Source organism: Gorilla gorilla, chromosome 1, assembly GCF_029281585.2.
Source record: "Gorilla gorilla gorilla isolate KB3781 chromosome 1, NHGRI_mGorGor1-v2.1_pri, whole genome shotgun sequence".
Classification (NCBI taxonomy): Eukaryota; Metazoa; Chordata; class Mammalia; order Primates; family Hominidae; genus Gorilla; species Gorilla gorilla.
The window spans coordinates 182,825,882-182,843,520 of NC_073224.2; the positions used below are offsets into that span (position 1 = coordinate 182,825,882).

At 40.0% G+C, this 17,639-nt stretch overlaps 1 protein-coding gene across 17 annotated transcripts in view; it reads left to right on the forward strand.

Annotated features, from left to right (window-relative positions):
* DAB1 (DAB adaptor protein 1) overlaps positions 1–17,639 on the forward strand; it is a 1,249,170-nt gene that overhangs the window by 1,097,821 nt on the left and 133,710 nt on the right. For all 17 annotated transcript variants that reach the window (XM_055349811.2, XM_063698321.1, XM_063698323.1 and 14 more), the window contains one exon: positions 6,967–7,065. In XM_055349811.2, the coding sequence (XP_055205786.2) occupies positions 6,967–7,065 (99 nt within the window). The remainder of the gene's footprint in view (positions 1–6,966; positions 7,066–17,639) is intronic.

Genomic DNA, 17,639 nt, shown 5'->3' on the forward strand with positions numbered 1-17,639 from the left:
TAAAACTTAATTTTCTACACTGGATATTCATTTATATGTCTTCTTTTTATTTGTTAACCTGTTATATAAACAAACTTTAATAGTTATGTATTTACTATAAAGTATACTAGAAAAAGGCATAAAAGACATCAATACCATGATTTCACAATCACCTTGGAAGAAGTTAGTGCATCTTTTTTTTTCAATAATTAAGCAATGTTATACAATTTTAGGGTAGTCCAATGATGAGCTTTCTTCTCCCAAGTTCAAATCTGAGTGATTAATAGACAAGAGTTGGACAGAAAGAATTCCAAACTCTAACTTTCTGACTGGTAAATGCTGGCCTGGAGGATGTGACTTGGATACACAGCCACAGTGAGCTTTCTTGAATGAGATGAGCTATTCCACTTGGCTTGCAGGGGTGTTGGACAACTGCAGATCCCCCTGTTCTCCCAACCCCTGCCCTTGCCCAGAGTAGGACCCATGACTCGTGCATGAGATCAGATGAGAATGCAGTCTGTCTTTCAGCAGGCAAATTGCACAGAGAGCCCCAGAAGAGACTGATCTTTGTATGTTCAGCTGCTGCTTCAAACTCTCCAATCAGATAGAGCCATACCTTCCATCCCAAGCGGACCCTAGTCAAAGATGGGGATAAGGGCCAAGATCTTGATTATTGCTGAAGTCCCTCCTCAATGAATATGAAGTCTGGCAAGTGGAGATTTGCTCTAACAAATCTTAATTAAAAGACATGAAGAAAATGCAAAGATCTGGTTCTCATCCAGAGCCACAAATCTGCTGAGGAGGAGAAAAGAGCTCATGCTCCCAGCATCTGGGAGATGATCATTCACCAGGTTCGGTCACAGAGCACCTCAATGGCCAGCTGCCTTCTTGGAAACACTGAGGCCTAAAAGGAGTTGGCCTCTGCTCCCTGAACATTCTCACTCAGGATTAACATTGGCCCAAGCTAGCTGGACTAGGCCTAGCAATGGCTGCCAACCGTGTGTGTGTGTGTGTGTGTGTGTGTGTGTGTGTGTGACCTGCAGTGAAGTGCTCCATCTGTCACCTCTTACAACCATGAGGTCCCCAAAGCCCTGAGAGTTTGTCCTACTATAACATACTCCTGTCAGATGCACTGAACTTGTTGAGGGGTCCTTGATTTCCAGACAATTGTGTTTCATTATTTGCAGGTTTCTGAGAAGAATGTTGACATTTCAGCTCCCAGTGGTTTTTCTTTAGGAAACACAGAAACATAAATGATCAATTCTCCATTTGGCCATCTGCCAGGAAAGTAAGAGAGAAGTACAAAATGCCTCTTACCCTTCCAAAAAGGCCCACTTACTCACGTTAGGCCATATGAGAAATAAAAAATTCTGTTTCCTTTGCTAGACTCTCTGAAGCTGGTGCGTGTTCTTGCATTAGAGAGTTTTCTCTTGGATTGTAGGGGATTGAGAGGGGATTCATATAATGAGGATGAGTGACCCATTGCCTACCAACAAAGCATCATGATCATCATCATCATCATCATTTGTTGATATCATATTTTAATTTACAATCCATAAAGCATTTTCACATATATTATATCTTTTGATCATATAAGATACATATTAGCTTCCCTGTTTTGTGAAGAAGAAATCTGAGGGTCAGAGAAGTTAAAGTATTTGCCTCATAGCCTTCATTTAATCTATGATAAAATGAATTCTAACCCAGATACCAAGAGGGCCTGTGTTCGACAAGACACAGCTTTGCCCGTAATTGTATTCTGTTTTGTATTTGCGTTTAATTTATTGAGGTTCCCAAACTAGATCTTAAGCTCCTACCAGTAAGTTACTACCCAGTAGTCACATCACGCACCATTGACTTCTAAAGTAGTCAGCTTTCGGAGACGGTGGCAAAATGGTGGTGATTGAACTTAAGGAAAAGGATGAGGTCTCCAAAGACAGTGCCTGGAGAGCTAAGTGCAGAACCTTAAGTATGTCAGTCAGAGTCCTGAAAGAACCAAAATCTACCCCAGAAAGACCAGATGAGGACACTTTAATGAAGGAGCTACTTCCAATGGGTGGGTAAATTTAAGGTAGCAAATGAGGGGTGGTGAGGTACTCAGAATCTAGCAACAGTGGGAAGCTATTACCACTCCTAGGAAGATATATATTTACTGAAACACAGGGAGAGCAGAATTGATAAGAAAGTCTCCCTTTCTCACCACACAAAATATAGCTACTACCAGAGATGCAGATGAAGGATGATAAGGGAGTGGGGAGCAATGCCCTGACCTCTCTCTCCTACCCACTGATCTCCTGCCTGTGCCTTGCATTGGTGGAACACAACTGGAGCCATGGAGAAGGAAGCCCGGGAGATCAGAGAATGCAGTTCTAGTCTGTAGGAATCAGTCTCTGGTCAAAAACAGGACAGAGAAAGATACTTATATTCCCCTTTTTAACTGGGAAAAAATGAAACTTAGAATGAATTTTTTCCCTTTGGTTCATATACCTGGTAAGTAGCTAGAAGTGAGAATGGAGAATGGAGACTAGGCTTATTACATGGGGCTTTCTGGAATAGCATTCTAAGGTTTTCAGAATTCATGCCTGAAGCCTGCTGCATTTACACGTATGTTTTACATGTTCCCTGGAGAGCACAGTCATAACGTTGGGTGCATGTACTGTGCTGTGTGAATGTTCTCAGAGCCCTTTCATGTACATCATACATCTGATTCTCAAAGCAACCCCTGAGCTGAGCAGGGCAGCCTGTGACTCTTGCTTGGCATGCCTGACCTTTTCCCTATATATGTAACGTCCTCCATCGAGATACTGCCTACTTGTGACTCCCTTGAGGATGCTTGTGTCAATCATTTCACACAGTGCCTAGCAGGTGGTATTGCTTAATCATATCAATATTAGGTCTCAAAAGTATAACTGTTATTTACTGAGCTCTCCCTGCATACTGTGCGAAGTGCAGTAGATGCATAGTTTGCTTAAGTGTCCCAACACTCTTATGAGGTGAGAAACGTGAATATTATTCTCATTTTGGGGTTCCTCTTCACCACTAAGTTTGGAAGCTGTTGGTTCTACCTAGCTATTTTCATAAACTTTTGGACATATTTGTAGCATGCATCATTGGTCATTTTTTAAAAATCTGTTTCCCAAAAAGGGGCTCTTAAAGAAGAGAGGATTGTAGTAGAAGGATTCCTACCTTGAGAATCAGAAAGATCACTGTTTGACTTTCAGTTCTATGACTTATTAGCCCCTTTATGTTCTAGGAGGTCATTTGATCCCCTGGCCTTATGTTTCCTCATCTGTAGAATGAGGGAGGTAATTCTTACTTCCCAGGATTGTGATATTGACTAAATTATATGATGGGTAAGAGAACCTCTAGCATAGGCACCCAAGGAAATGTTTGACTCTCTGGTTTCCAGTTTCCAGTGGTGACTTACTAGGTCAGGTGGCTAATGTCAGGCACAGAGTCCATAACAGGACCTATATCCACTTCTTTTGACTCCCTAACCAGAGCTGTCTCCTGGGCCTCTGTTAGTTCTGCACAGTGGCCATGAATAATCTTGTGGGGAGATGAGCCCGTCAGTGTCCTGAAGGCACTGTCTTGTGGCAGGCCCACTCTAGACTGAGTGCAGTTTTTCAGAGCTTGACCCAGAGTCCTGTCTCACAAGAAAAACATGCTTGATAAGATGGGACTTTTCTTTCCCCAAAGATAGCACCTTATGGATTGTCCTTCTCTTTTTCATTTGTCGTGTAAAGTCACCATCAGCAGCCCCAAGTGGAAATGCTCCTGGAACATGTATGTTGGCTTTTTCCATCCTTCTTTACCTACAGCCATATTCTACCAGGGAATTCTTTGGTAGCTACTTGACACCAGCAAGCAAAGGGGGCCTTAGTATCTAATCAGCACTACTATGTGCTAGGAATTATTGCTATTTGATATTCCAGGAAATCTGTTAGCTAGGAGCTGTTAGGACTGTTTTGGAAATGGAGACATTGAAACTTCTCTTCCTGACCAAAGGTGTAGCCCTCTCCCCACCCTGTCCTGTGCTCTTCTCACCTAAAGGAAGAAGGAATAAAACCAGAAGGAGAGAGTCTCCTCCGCTTTGACAGTCCTTCCAGTACTTTCCTTCAGGAGGTCACGTCTTAGTCCATTTGTGCTGCTGTAACAAAATGCCTGAGACTGGGTAATTTATAAAAAACAAATTTGTTTTCTCACAGTTCTGGATGCTGGGAAGTCCAGGATCAAGGGGCCAGCAGGTTGGGTGTCCAGTGAGGGCCCTGATCGCTCTGCTTCCAAGATGTTGCCTGTTACTGCATCCTCCAAAGTGGATACATGCTGTATCCTCAAAACAGAAGGGCAGAAAGGGGAATGAACTCCTCCTCTGAAGCCTTTTTATAAGAACACTAATCCCCTCTATGAGTGTTCTATCCTTATCACTTAATCACCTCCCGGTACTATCACTCTGGCAATTAAGATTCAACACATGCATTTGAGGGGACACATTCGGCCCCCATCAAGGGGCTAATTATTTTTCTGATTTGTATGTATCCTGGATAGCTGAGATTGAAGGCTGGGGTGCAAAGGGATAGTAACATGTATTATTTTACTCCAAATCCTCTGAGAACACAGATTTAAAAGTCAAGTGAGGGAAAGTCACTTTCCTTCTCTTTGAGTTCCTGCTTTACACTAGGCTCCATTCTCAGCCCTGGGCACAAACCAAATAAAAAAAGTTCCATGCACAATTGAGCTTTTGTTCTATTAGGCAAAGGCAGACAATCAACGAATGAATTTGTGAAATGTCAGATGGTGGTAACTTCCAGGAGGAAATTGAAGCAGGGAAAACAAAGGAGATGCAATTTGGCATAAAGGGTGTGATCTGTTGGCTAAGAGGGTCAGAGAGGGTGGCATTAAACAGAAATTAGGAGTTACCTCTGGGATTCCAAAGACGTACTTTGGCCATTTCTGCATGTTCCTTAAAAGCATCCCACAGTGAATTCATGGGAAAACAAGGAGCACATTGAGCAATCTAGAAACCATTGAATGCGGGGAGGGATTGAAGAGACAGAGAATTTGCTTTGTATGTGAGTTAAGAGTTACTCTAACCTTTTAGAGAGCAGTTGCTGGAGGAAGGGTCTTATATCAATATGGAGCAGCTTTGAAAGGCTGAAAGAGGAAGATTGGAAGGGGTTGTAGGGAGAGAGACTTAGGCTCCCTAGAAGGAAAACACAATATAAAGGATAATCACTGGTCCCGGCACCAAGTGCTAGGAGAGCTGAGTTATAGTCTCAGCTCTTTGACCAATTCCCTGTGCTGTCTCAGGATGGTCTACTACCTTTCAGTTCATCATTTTTCTCATCTGTCAGTTGAGAAAGTTGGATCTATTAGTTTTAAGGTTTTCTGTGGTGCTATACATTCTGCATGTCTGTGAGTCTGCAAGACGTGCTTGAGAATGAATGGGTGATGTGTGAAAGAGGGAATTTCCTCCTAGCAGGTGTCTAAACAGGAACTGAAACACAAACTGTAATGGACATTCATGTATTTTCTAGAAGAAATTAATTTTTATTATATTTCTTCGGTATACCAGGCATTGTGCTAGGTACTTTAAATAAATGTTTATTTAAGTCTCTTAACCATGTAAAAAAATGATGGATTTTACACTTGAGGAAGTGAAACTAAGAGGTTAAGTAATTTGTCCAAGATTATACAGAACCAGGAGTATAACTTAGATATTCTGATTCCACAGAATATTTCCAATACCCAAGGTGAGGATAATCAAACATCCTCGACAGAATGTGCCTTCCTCATACCTCTGGTCATACCTACTGCTCTCTAACACCAACCATTCCCCAAAACTGATGCTGAGAATAGCACATAGTACTTTTTGTCTCCTGGAAATATGAAATCATCATTTTAGACTTTTCTTCTTCTAAAAGCCCAGAACCATAACTGCTGAGAGTTGGGCTTAATCTTGCCATCTTTAGAGGCTGGCAATAATGAGCCTCTGCCAGGCTGGAAGCCTCAAGGTCCCTAATGCATGGTCAGCAACAGCACCTCAGGGTGTAGATCCCTTGAAAGGTCTTTATCCCCTGAGTTGTACCCTAGTATGGAGCCCATGCTTTCCTGCAACTGGCCAACACAGAATCTAATTTCAAAAGCAAGTGTCTTTATTCTTAACTTGAATCATATCAACTTTGGAGGACTCTGGATAGCACATATTCATCTAGCAATTATTTGCTAAGCAGACCTGCCCTCCAGGGACTGTCCTAAGCACTAGAGATAAAGCGGTGGACAAAGTAACACCCCAACCTTTTGTGAAGCGTACCTTCTCATTAACTCGTAGACATATCTTTGGCTTATAAAACATTTGAGACAGTGAGGAAACGGTTTTTTTGATAAATGGAATGTGAGAATGGGAGGAACAAGGGTAGTGGTAAACACAAAATGTCTTTGGATAAAAATTATAATCAATAGGCATTTAATTATATTATTCACATTTTTTTCCAGCAAAATGGACAGTCTAGCATTTGTTTTTATTTTCTATTATCTAAAATTGATTCATATGAAAACTTTTTCCAGAATTATAAAAAATAAAATTATATGTAGGAATATACTTAGCAGCTCACCTTTATTTAAAAGATTGAAACCATAACTAATATAAAACCCAGAAAAGATATTAATATGAAAACCATATTGTGTCTATCTTGGGACCCCCAATTCTGAGCTGAACATCTAGACACCATTCTATAAATTTTGATTAGTTAAGTGAGTGAACATTCAAATATTTCTCTATACAATGTGTTAGAAGCACTAGGACAAGCATTACCCTAAAACACCAAGGAGATGTGAGCGCACTGAGTAGAGACATATGGAAGTGCGAAGGGAAAGCAGTGTGCATGATTGGTGGCATTGGTTGATGGTATCTGACATGCCTTTGGGACCAGAGAGAATTTTCAAATGAAAACACTTAAGTAAAAACCATGTTCTTCCTTTCAACAGGGCGTTGTTGCTGGCGCTCGTTCCAAAGGAGAACACAAACAGAAAATCTTTTTAACCATCTCCTTTGGAGGAATCAAAATCTTTGATGAGAAGACAGGGGTAAGTAAAGCAATCACATGGCATTGTGAAATTTTATCCATTGACAGATGTACCCTTAAAAGCCTCTACTCTCTGGGCAGGAATATACAACGAGCATAAAAACACATAAAGCAACTGACAAACTTGATCAACTGTGATCATCCATCAAAGCAGGTCTCTTTGCTGACTTGGCCACAGTATGACTGCACTGTGTTTCTTACAGTGTAATGGTGATAAAAGTGTCACACTATCCTGGTAATCTGATGGGAGATTGATGAGCTTTGAAGATCAATGGGTAATGTGACAGTTTAAGTTAAATTTCTTTGTGTGTTGGCAACTTTAATGACATGCGTCCTAGAGGGAGATACATGTACATCTTTTGACTCGGTCAAAGCATCCAGACTCTCTTGAGTTTAACCTGGAGCACCTTGCAGTTGCTGTAATCAAAAAGAATAAATGGAGTTCTCAATCTTAAAAAAGAAATCTATCAATCACTGCACGACCAGGAAATTTAAGGGCTGATACGTTTGTTGAACCCACCAAAGAAGTGGTTTGTGTTTTCATCAACCTTACAGCTGCAATTAACTCCCAGATTCATCTCCAGAGCTCTCCTGACACTGTCAGTCCTGTTCATTTGGGGTAAGAGGAAAATAGAAAAACCTTCTATGATCTGTTTTCCAAGAGAACAAGAGTCAAATAGATGTCTTTTTCCTTATATTTATTCAGTGTTTTACAGCTTATAAAACACCTCCACCTATATCACCTATCATGTACTTCACAAAGGTAATTTATCAAGCACTTTATAAACAATACTTAACCAGCGGAGTTACATTACCTTGGTCATTTTGCATTCTTATTTTCTCTTCCTTGTTCTGACTAGTATGAAGATAACATAAGGGTAGTAAGATGGTAGTTTAAATGTAAAAATGGATTTTCTTGAAGAAAAAAAGGTATAGAAAAATTACTCCTAAATAACTAGTAATAGAATGGATATTTGTACACCTCTGATCATAACGGCATTACTTTCAGTAGCCAAAAGGTAGAAGCAACCCATGCCTGTAGATGGATGAATAGATAAACAAAATGTTGTATATACATACAGTGAAATTCTATGGAGCTCTCAAATGGAAGAAAATTCTGACCTGTGCTACAATGTGTTTGAGCCTTGAAGACGTTATGCTGAGTGAATTGAGCCAGGCACAAAAAGACAAATATTGTATGATACCATTTATATGAATTACTTAACATAGTCACAGTCATAAAGACAGAAAGTAGAATGGTGATTGCCAGAGGCTAGGGAAAAGGAAAAATGAAGTGCTATTATTTAGTAGGCATGAGGTTTCAATTTGGGAAGATGGAATCTTTTAGAGATGAATAGTGGTTTTGGTTGCACAAAAATGTGAATGTATTTAATGCCACTGAGCTGCACACTGAAAAATAGCTAAAATGGTAAATTGTATGTCATATATTTTACCAAAATAAAAAATAGCTAGGTGCAACTCGCATTATTGAGTACCTCCCATGTACTAGCTGCGTGTTAGTCAGTTTACATACATTATTCAGTTTCATTCTTGCAACATTCCTATGAGGTGATACTAACAATAGCTACTTTATCAAGTATATATTATGTGCCAGGCATTGTGGTAAACCCTTTATAGGTACCAGGTCATTTAATCCTCACAACAACCCTAGGATGTAGATGGTACTATTATTCTCATTTTATTGTTGAAGACAGCAAGGACAGAAAAGTTTACATAACTTGCTGGCAGTAAGGGGTGACAGAGGCAGGATTAGAACCTAGGCGGTCTGGCTCCTGAGTCCTTTTGTCTAACAATGATGCCTATTATCTCTCAAGATAAATCTTTTCTAAGTTCACCCACGTTTTGTATTCTTTTTCTTTTTAAACTTAGGTTCAGGGGTACATGTGCAGGTTTGTTATATAGGTAAACTCGTGTCACAGGGTTTGTTGTACAAATTATTCTGTCAGCTAGGTACTCAGCCTAGTACCCAATAGTTATTTTTTCTCTTCCTCTCCCTCCTTCAACCCTCCACTCTCAAGTAGGCTCCAGTGTCTATTGTTCCCACCTATGTGTCCATGAGTTCTCATCATTTTGCTCCCATTTATAAGTGAGAACATGTGGTAGTTGGCTTTCTGTTCCTATATTAGTTTGCTAGGGATAATGGCCTCCAACTCCATCTACATTCCCACAAAAGATGTGATCTCATTCTTTTTTATGACTGCATAGTATTCTGTGGTGTATATGTACAACATTTTCTTTGGTCAGTCAGGTGCAGCCATAAGAGGTGACATTGGAGAGCCTCCGGGAAAACAACAACAACAACAACAAAAACAAAAAAAAACAGTTTGTTTTACTCGCGAGTCCTAGAGACTGGAGCACAGCACACTACACAGGACCATATGGGAAAGACACCAGGGTAGTCAGGAGGCAAAAGACAAGAAGCAGAAGGCAGAGACCTAAGGCCACTCCTTTACTGGGATTCCCGCTGGAAAGGCAAGGCAGGTCAGAGTGAGTGATTGGCTAGTTTGAATCATTTCTTCTGGCTCTAAGCTGCAGGGGTGATCCCCTTCTGCCCCGAGATAGTGAAGGCAGGGGAATATTGCTTTCTGGGGTGTATGAGCCAGGCAGAGGAGGGATGGCTCCGGATTGGTTAGTTTGCATATCAAAGACATGCTCCAGGCTGGGTCTTTTGCTATGTCTGAGAATTGAGAAGCAGTTTCTCCCCAGCCAGAAAGATTGCTTAAGGTGTCAAAACATCATCATATACAGAAAATTTAAAAATATTTACAATACAACCCAGCATGTAGGAAGCAGAACTGGGATTTCACCTCAAGTCAGCCTGAATCAAAAATCAATGCAATTTACCTCTATATTATAGAGGAAGGTGGGCCTATCTGGGGATGCCTTGGTAGAAGGGAGTTTAGGATGAAGGCACAAGCATTGGTAGTAAAAGGGCTTGAACTCAACAGGATTACAAGCCTAATGTAAGCTTTATCTGCCTTCATAAAAATATGGCTTCAAAACTCCGAGGAGGTGGGTTCTCTCTCCTATAAAGACTGTAGTTTGGAGACCTGTGCTCAGTTCTGAAGTCCACATTTTAAATTGGATATAGACAAATGGAAACATATTCTGATGAGGTGGATCCTGGCAACTGGGGACCTGGAAACTACGCTGAACTTCTTGACACAGATGTGGCTCCTATGATCTTTGGGAACACAGGATGTGGAGAACTCTGGGCTTATGCAAATTTGGAGGAAATTATTATTAGTCTTCTAGCATTCTTTATGGGAACTTAGTAATGTGGATCAAGCCCAACTGAGAGATACTTTCACAATGATTTGTATGCCCCAATATATGATATCATCTCTAGTCTCTTCCATTACCATGACACCTGGTGTGTGTAATCAAAGGGACAAGGACAGAGGTGAAGGGTATCTGGTGTTTTATCTTGTCCGAGGGTCATGTTTTGGGCTTTGCTATTTTATCATGGACCCCACCATCAAATAAGCTGTGCACAGATCATTAAAGTCCTAATTACCTTGATTTTAACTAATTAGGTAGTTTTTGTTCTTTACTTTTATCTGCATCCTTACTCAAATGTGGCTAAACTGTCCCCAGAGAAAGATACCACCAAACCTTGTAGCACTATTTTTGATTCTTTAGCTGGACACAAAGAGAACAATAGTAAAATCATTTCTGCCCAAAGCCATTTAGCTTCGTAGAGGAAATGTTAGATCCCTAGTGGAGAATTAGGAAGGAAGTAGAGTTGAATGTTTTCTGTCTCAGTCTACCCCAGTTTTGTTAGATTAACATTAGACTTCTGTAGCATCTGGCAATCTTAGCTTGTTAATATGCCTCAACAAAGGTGCTACAAAATGGTTAAAAGGACTGAATATGTTTAAATCTGAAGTAAAGATGATAAGGGTCAGGGTACCCCATATTAATAGTCTTTCTTTTTTTTGTTTTGTTTTTTTGAGATGGAGTGTCACTCTGTTACCCAGGCTGGAGTGCAGTGGCGCGATCTTGGTTCGCTGCAACCTCTGCCTCCCAGGTTCAAGTAATTCTCCTGCCTCGGCCTCCCAAGAAGCTGGGATTACAGGTGCACACTAGCACGCCCAGCTAAATTTTTTTGTATTTTAATAGAGACAGGGTTTCACCATGTTGGCCAGGCTGGTCTCGAACTCCTGACCTCAGGTGATCCACCCCACCTTGGCCTCCAAAAGTGCTGGGATTACAGGCGTGAGCCACCGCGCCCAGCCTTAACAGTCTTTATATGAGTTGTCAAGTAGGAAGAGGAGCTGACTTGCTCTGTGTGACCTCAAGGAATGGAACCAAGACTAATTGATAGAAGTTTTAGGAGGTGGTTTCTGTTTATCAGTAAGAAGGCTTTTCTATCAGTCAGCAGTTAAATGGACTGCCTTCTGTGTGAGGAAGTTCACCGTCACTGGGGGTATTCAAGCAACAACCATCTGATGAGATATTGTTGAAGAAAGTCAAGTAGAAGATAAAGTGCTGGACAAAGTCACATCTAAGTTGAGTCCAGAGACTAATTTTAAGATTATGTTTTCTCTTAAAGTCGTATCTATTGATGCTTTTTATTTGAAAAACCTCTATTGGAAATTATGAGCAGGAACAGTTTACTAAACCTCAGTCATTGCCCAGCAGGAGACTGACTCAATGTTCAGCATGGGTTCTAAATGAAGTTTTTTTTTCCATATCAAAGAAGTGGAAAACTGGGCCTTTATCATTTGGAATGACAGTCTTAGTTGTTTATCTCATCTGTGGTATTTTTGCTCAAGCTTGACTGCACTTTTTTTTAAAACCAAGAAAAGAAACATTTGCAGAACGTGACAATAGCTAAAATCCAAAAGCTGTCAAAAATGTTTTGATCCCAATTAAAGAGACCCTTTGCAGCAATTTACACCCTGTCTTGAATTTCAAAGAACTCCTGATCCCAATCCTTATGTGAGTAAATTTTGTTTTATTATTAGCTTGTTGAAGGGAATAAATCAATAGTGAAAGCTGTTCATACATTTAGATACCTAGATATTGCTAATATATCATGATGTTACTAGGTCCGTAGACCAGACAGATGGATGATGAGGAAGGAGTTGTTATGTCATCTTCATTTTGCAGATAAGGACAGTGAGGTTCTGTGAGTGTCCCTGACCTGACTGTTGACTCAGAACAGACTTTTCAACTCCAAGGCTTTCTAGTGAACCTCACTGACTCTATTCTCTCTCCATTCACCATTTTAATCCATAGAATTATTACAACTTTATATCATAAAAAATGATATATACTGCAGGACTCTAAAGGTAAGTCTGTTTCTTAGGATGAAGGGCAGTGGTCTGCATCAACTTTTCAAGATGTCGCAACATCCTTGTTGCCACAGAAACATGTGAATTTTGCTTATTCATTTGAATGAGCCAACACTTACTTAGAGCTATTAGACACACCAATCTAAGTATGCTATGGCAATTCTATGAAGTAAATGCTATTATTATCACCATTTGGCAGATGGGAAAGCCAGGGTCCATATAATTTAAGTCACACAGCTAACAAATGGCAAAGCTTGGTAGCTTGGTCCAGAATCTCTGATACTAGTGAGGTGTTACTAATAATAGCATACCAAATTTTATACATGATTTTATAAAATCATTTGATGCTTTTATCTATATTAGAGCAGATTCCCTATTATCTCTGTCTTATTGTCACTGTTATTCACTTTCATTCTGATGAGCTTTCCTGAGTGAAGACAAAAGGGGTGGAGTTACAACTGGGGCTGCTTCGTCCATAGTTTGTCTTGGATAGATAGAATGTTGACAGTATAACCCATATATGATTAGACAATACAGGTTGAGTATCCCTTATCTGAAATGCTTGGGACCAGAAGTGTTTCAAATTTTAGAGTTTTTCAGATGTTGGAATATTCGTATTATATTTACTTACCAGCTGAGCATCCTAAATCCAAAAATCCAAAATGTGAAATGCTCCAATGAGCATTTCCTTTGAGCATCATGTCAGGGCTCAAAAAGTTTTGGACTTGGGAGAATTTTAGGTTTCAGGTTTTTTGATTTGGGATACTCAACTTGTAACATATTAGATGTCTACTCTATGCCATGTGCAGCCCTGTTTCCTGAGGATTTGAAGATGAATTGGTCAGTGTCCTTGCTCCTGAGATGCTCATAGTTCATTAGTGAACCCAGACTCACAAAGTGAATTCACAGCTGCCAAGATACTGGGCTACTCTCACCTCCTGACTGCTATGCCTTAGTTATTTTGTGCACATTTGCCAATTCTTAATCACGAAGTCATTTCATTTTTTATGTAGTAAGTATTACTGGGCACCAGCTATGTGTGAGTCATTGTGTGATACAGATACAAGTGTGAACAGAGTTGTCCATGTTCAGAGACTGGGGTTTAACTTTGCCAAGAATGTTCCTGAAAAATTTCACTGACTTGGCAGTGGAGGAGTGAGTTGGAGAGGACCAGATAATTAAGTAAGGGAAGAGAAAACAGTATTTCTAAAGGCACAGATATATGAAAGAGAAAGATATATATATGCATTCACTCAGGAAATATTGGGTACCTGTATAAAGATAGAGATAAATAAGGCCCCATCTTTTTGTTCATCACTATTGTCTATCTAGCTAGCACAATGACTCACACATAGCTGATGCCCTCTAATACTTACTACATAAAAACTAAAATGACTTCACGGTTAAGAATCAGCAAATGTACACAAAATGACTAAGGCATAACAGGTAGGAGGTGAGAGTGGCCCAGGATTCAATATTGTCCCTCAAAATAGATAGATAATTGTGTTTTAAATACAATAACTGCACTTAAATTTCAGGGATGATTTAATAATTTATTCCTCAGTGAAAACCAGATGTCACTTTATTTGTGCCTCATCAAAAACAAGTCTGTTCTCCTTTCAGTTCAAACTGGATGTTTTGAGCAAGGTTTGGAGAGAGCAACTGAGGTTGAGAAATGGAAATGTCCCAGGGAAGGAGTTAGGAAAAAGCTGAGGAGGCTGCAGAACGTCACACTGGGACCTGGTGGTCTCTGGGACCCAGAAGTATCTGGGATGTTGCTGTCATCCTGGTCAGTGAGACAGCGCACAGGACTCTCAAAAGACTGGGGATAAGGGCTAGCCTGTAAACATGACAGTGTGGTTTAGAGCAGGCTTTCATGGATCTGTCTCATTTACATCCAACAGTTCCTGGAATTTTTTATTATCCCCCTTTTATAGATGGATCAACTAAGGTACAGGTAGGTTAAATGACTTCATGAAGTTCCACCCTGGTCATTTGACCCCCATGCTGCACTCTGGTCACCCAAAAGAAATTGAATTCAAATTAGAACTCTATAATACCTAAGCTTATTTTCTTTCTTTTGTTTCAGAGATTCTCAACTTGACTGGTTCTGTGTCTCTAAGGAGTGGTTAGGAAATGTGTGTAGGCAGTTTGGTAGTCACAACTTTTTGCAGAGGGGTTGGTGATGCAGAAATTTAATTGTTAAAAGCCAAGGCTGCTAAATAATCGGCAATATTCAGGGCAGACGCATACGGCAAAAGATATTTTCCTATGCTATATGACTTTCTAATGTCTTTCTAGAAATTCATGTAGACGAAAAACCTGTTAGTAATTATGTGAATTTAAAAAGCTAACCCTATTTAGCACGTAAACAAAGTATTTTACCCATGTACATAATACCGAATTTTCCAGAAATGCAACTAGACTGAGAAAGATGAAATTATTTCTATTTAACCAAAATTTTACACCCATTTACTAACATCTCTCCAATCTCCCCACCCAACCCTCCCTCTGATAACCACCATTCGACTCTCTGCTTTTATGAAATCAGCATATAAGTGAGATCATGCGATATTTGTCTTTCTGTTCCTGGCTTATTTCACTTAACATAATATCCCCCAGGCTCATCCATGTTCTCCAAATGACAGGATTTTCTTTTTTATGGCTTGATAGTATTTCATTGCATATATACACCACATTTTATTTCTATATTCATTCTCTGGTACCACACTTAAGTTGATTCCATTTCTTGGCTATCATGAATAATGCTACAGTGAACATGGGAGTGCAGATAGCTCTTCAATACACTGATTTCATTTCTTTGGATATGTATGCAGTAGTGGGATTTCTGGGTCATGTGGTAGTTTAAAGTAATTTTTCTTAATGTGTATGTGTCTCTGTTTACTCATCCATAAGATGGAGATAATAAATGTACCTATGTCTTAGGGTTGGTGAAAGATTAATTTAATTCTCTAAGACTTAGAATAGTGCAGAGTAAAATAAAAAGCTCGAGGTGTTAAATAATATTACATTATTGGTTATATTGTCCCATCTCCTGTAGTCTTTCTATGTCCTCTAAGCAGAATTAAGAAAGCCTTTTATGATGTCCCTACTTCATCTTCTGCTTGCTGTATCCTAGCACATGATCATCTGTGTCATAATGAGTTGACTCACACTCCCATCAGACTACAAGCTCCACACAAGGTACCCTGGATCATTTATTGTTGTATCGGCAAGGCCTGGCATAGGAAACCCTGGCATGTGACAGAGATGCTAATCGGTCATTGAAGGTAAAAGGGAAGGCATTCAGGGATGGATAGAATGAAACAGAGAAGGGAGGAACAGGGAAACAATGACTACGTCAGCTTACAATGAAATGCTAATTGTCTGGCCCTGATATTGGAGCCCAAGATGCTATATACCAAAGATGCTAGTTTTGCCATATAGACAGTAAAATATCCACGATTCAGAATTATCTAGTCATAGGATATCAGGGATGGAAGCTCCCTTAGGCATGAACTAACCCACACATTTGCGAATGAAGAGATCTGAAACCCAAGGAGAAGCGAGCCATGAGATCTCCCTATAAAGCATTTGCAAAAGCCTAGACTTGAACATTGCTCTGGACAGATTTGAGTCATTTTCTGATGCTCACAAAACAGGAAGCAGGGAGTGTCCTCTTCTTTTTCCTATTTTTTAATTTTATGTTTCTTTTCTCTACAATCTCTTCTCTCTAGACCACCCCATACTCTTTGTGTATTATATTCAATGTTCAGGGCTTCCACTGGCCCATGGCTGCCCCAGATCTATTTTAATGTCAAATAGATAGAACCTTTAAGGGGAAAAATTGGGTCTCTGTGTGGTTAGTGTCTTGTTGGATGATATTGGATTTTAATTTATCACAATAAAAAAGATCGAATTCATAGCCCAAATCAACATATTTTTTAGAAATTGGCACTGTCAGGAACCTGCCTCCATGAGATAATTTACAGGACCAAGTCTATAATTCATGACAGGGGAAAAGGGATGTTACAATGCCCTGGAAAGTGAGACCATGAATGTTTCCAAGCAGATTTGGTCAACTCAGAAATTTTCTTGATGATTCCTCTTATCAGTCTTGGTCTTTAAAAAGGTATGGTGGTAGTATTTTCTAAGCTAGTTGCTTTTACATGCTTGGCCTCGTTTAACTCAATCCTCTAAGAAGCCACTCCTCCCATTAGACAGATGAGAAACTGAGACCCAAGGGGTTAAGCAACTTACACAAGAACAAATATCCAGTACATTGTGGAGCTGGAAACTGATCCCCAGATGATATGGTGCTAAGGCCCATGTTCTTTCCAGTTCCAGGCGGTGGCATCTCTCCCCTTCATGGGCATAGTGAGGGCCTCTTGCAAGCAAGTGATCATTTTTCTGCTCACCAGGGGAGAAGTCAGACTGCATTTAGAGTTGTCAGCATGCATACAGGCCCTGTGACTGAAGATTTTCAGTGACTATTTGGGCCTCTGAAGGGATGTGGGAGGCACTAGTCTCAAAGATCCAGAGCCTCAAATTGCTGGATGACCTTGGGGATGGCTCATCTGCTTGCTGTACGGGCCCCTGTTTCCCCATCTGAAAACCAAGGGTCATATGGCATACTTTTTCTTAAAGGGCCAGATGGTAAATATTTTAGGCTCCGAGTGTTATACAGAGTTTAAGTAGTGCAACTATTTAATTTTGTCACTGTGGCATCAAAGTCACCACACATGATATGTAAACAAATGACTGTGGCTACGTTCTAATAAAACTTTATTTGTAAAAATAAAGCCATCTGCTGACTCTGTTCTGCTTGATTATTAAGGATTCTTCTAATTTTCTCATTCTGATCCCATGATGGGTCCATGAGCCCTTTGGCATTGGGAGATGAAGACTAGGTGAAAAGCTATGGTTTTTTATCCTTTGTTCACTGCTCTTTTGTGGCTGATTTTTGGGATGAGTGATGAGTGTAGAGTGTTTTATATGAACTTTCAAGATAAATATTCATCTCTAAAGAATTGTATTATTTATTTATTTATTTATTTTTATTTATTTTTTGAGACTCTCACTCTTGTCTCCCAGGCTGGAGTGCCATGGCACGATCTCTGTTTGCTGCAACCTCCACCGTCTGGGATCAAGCGATTCTCATGCCTCAGCCTCCTGTGTAGCTGGGATTACAGGCGCATCCCACCATGCTGGCTAATTTTTGTATTTTTAGTAGAGATGGGATTTCACCATGTTG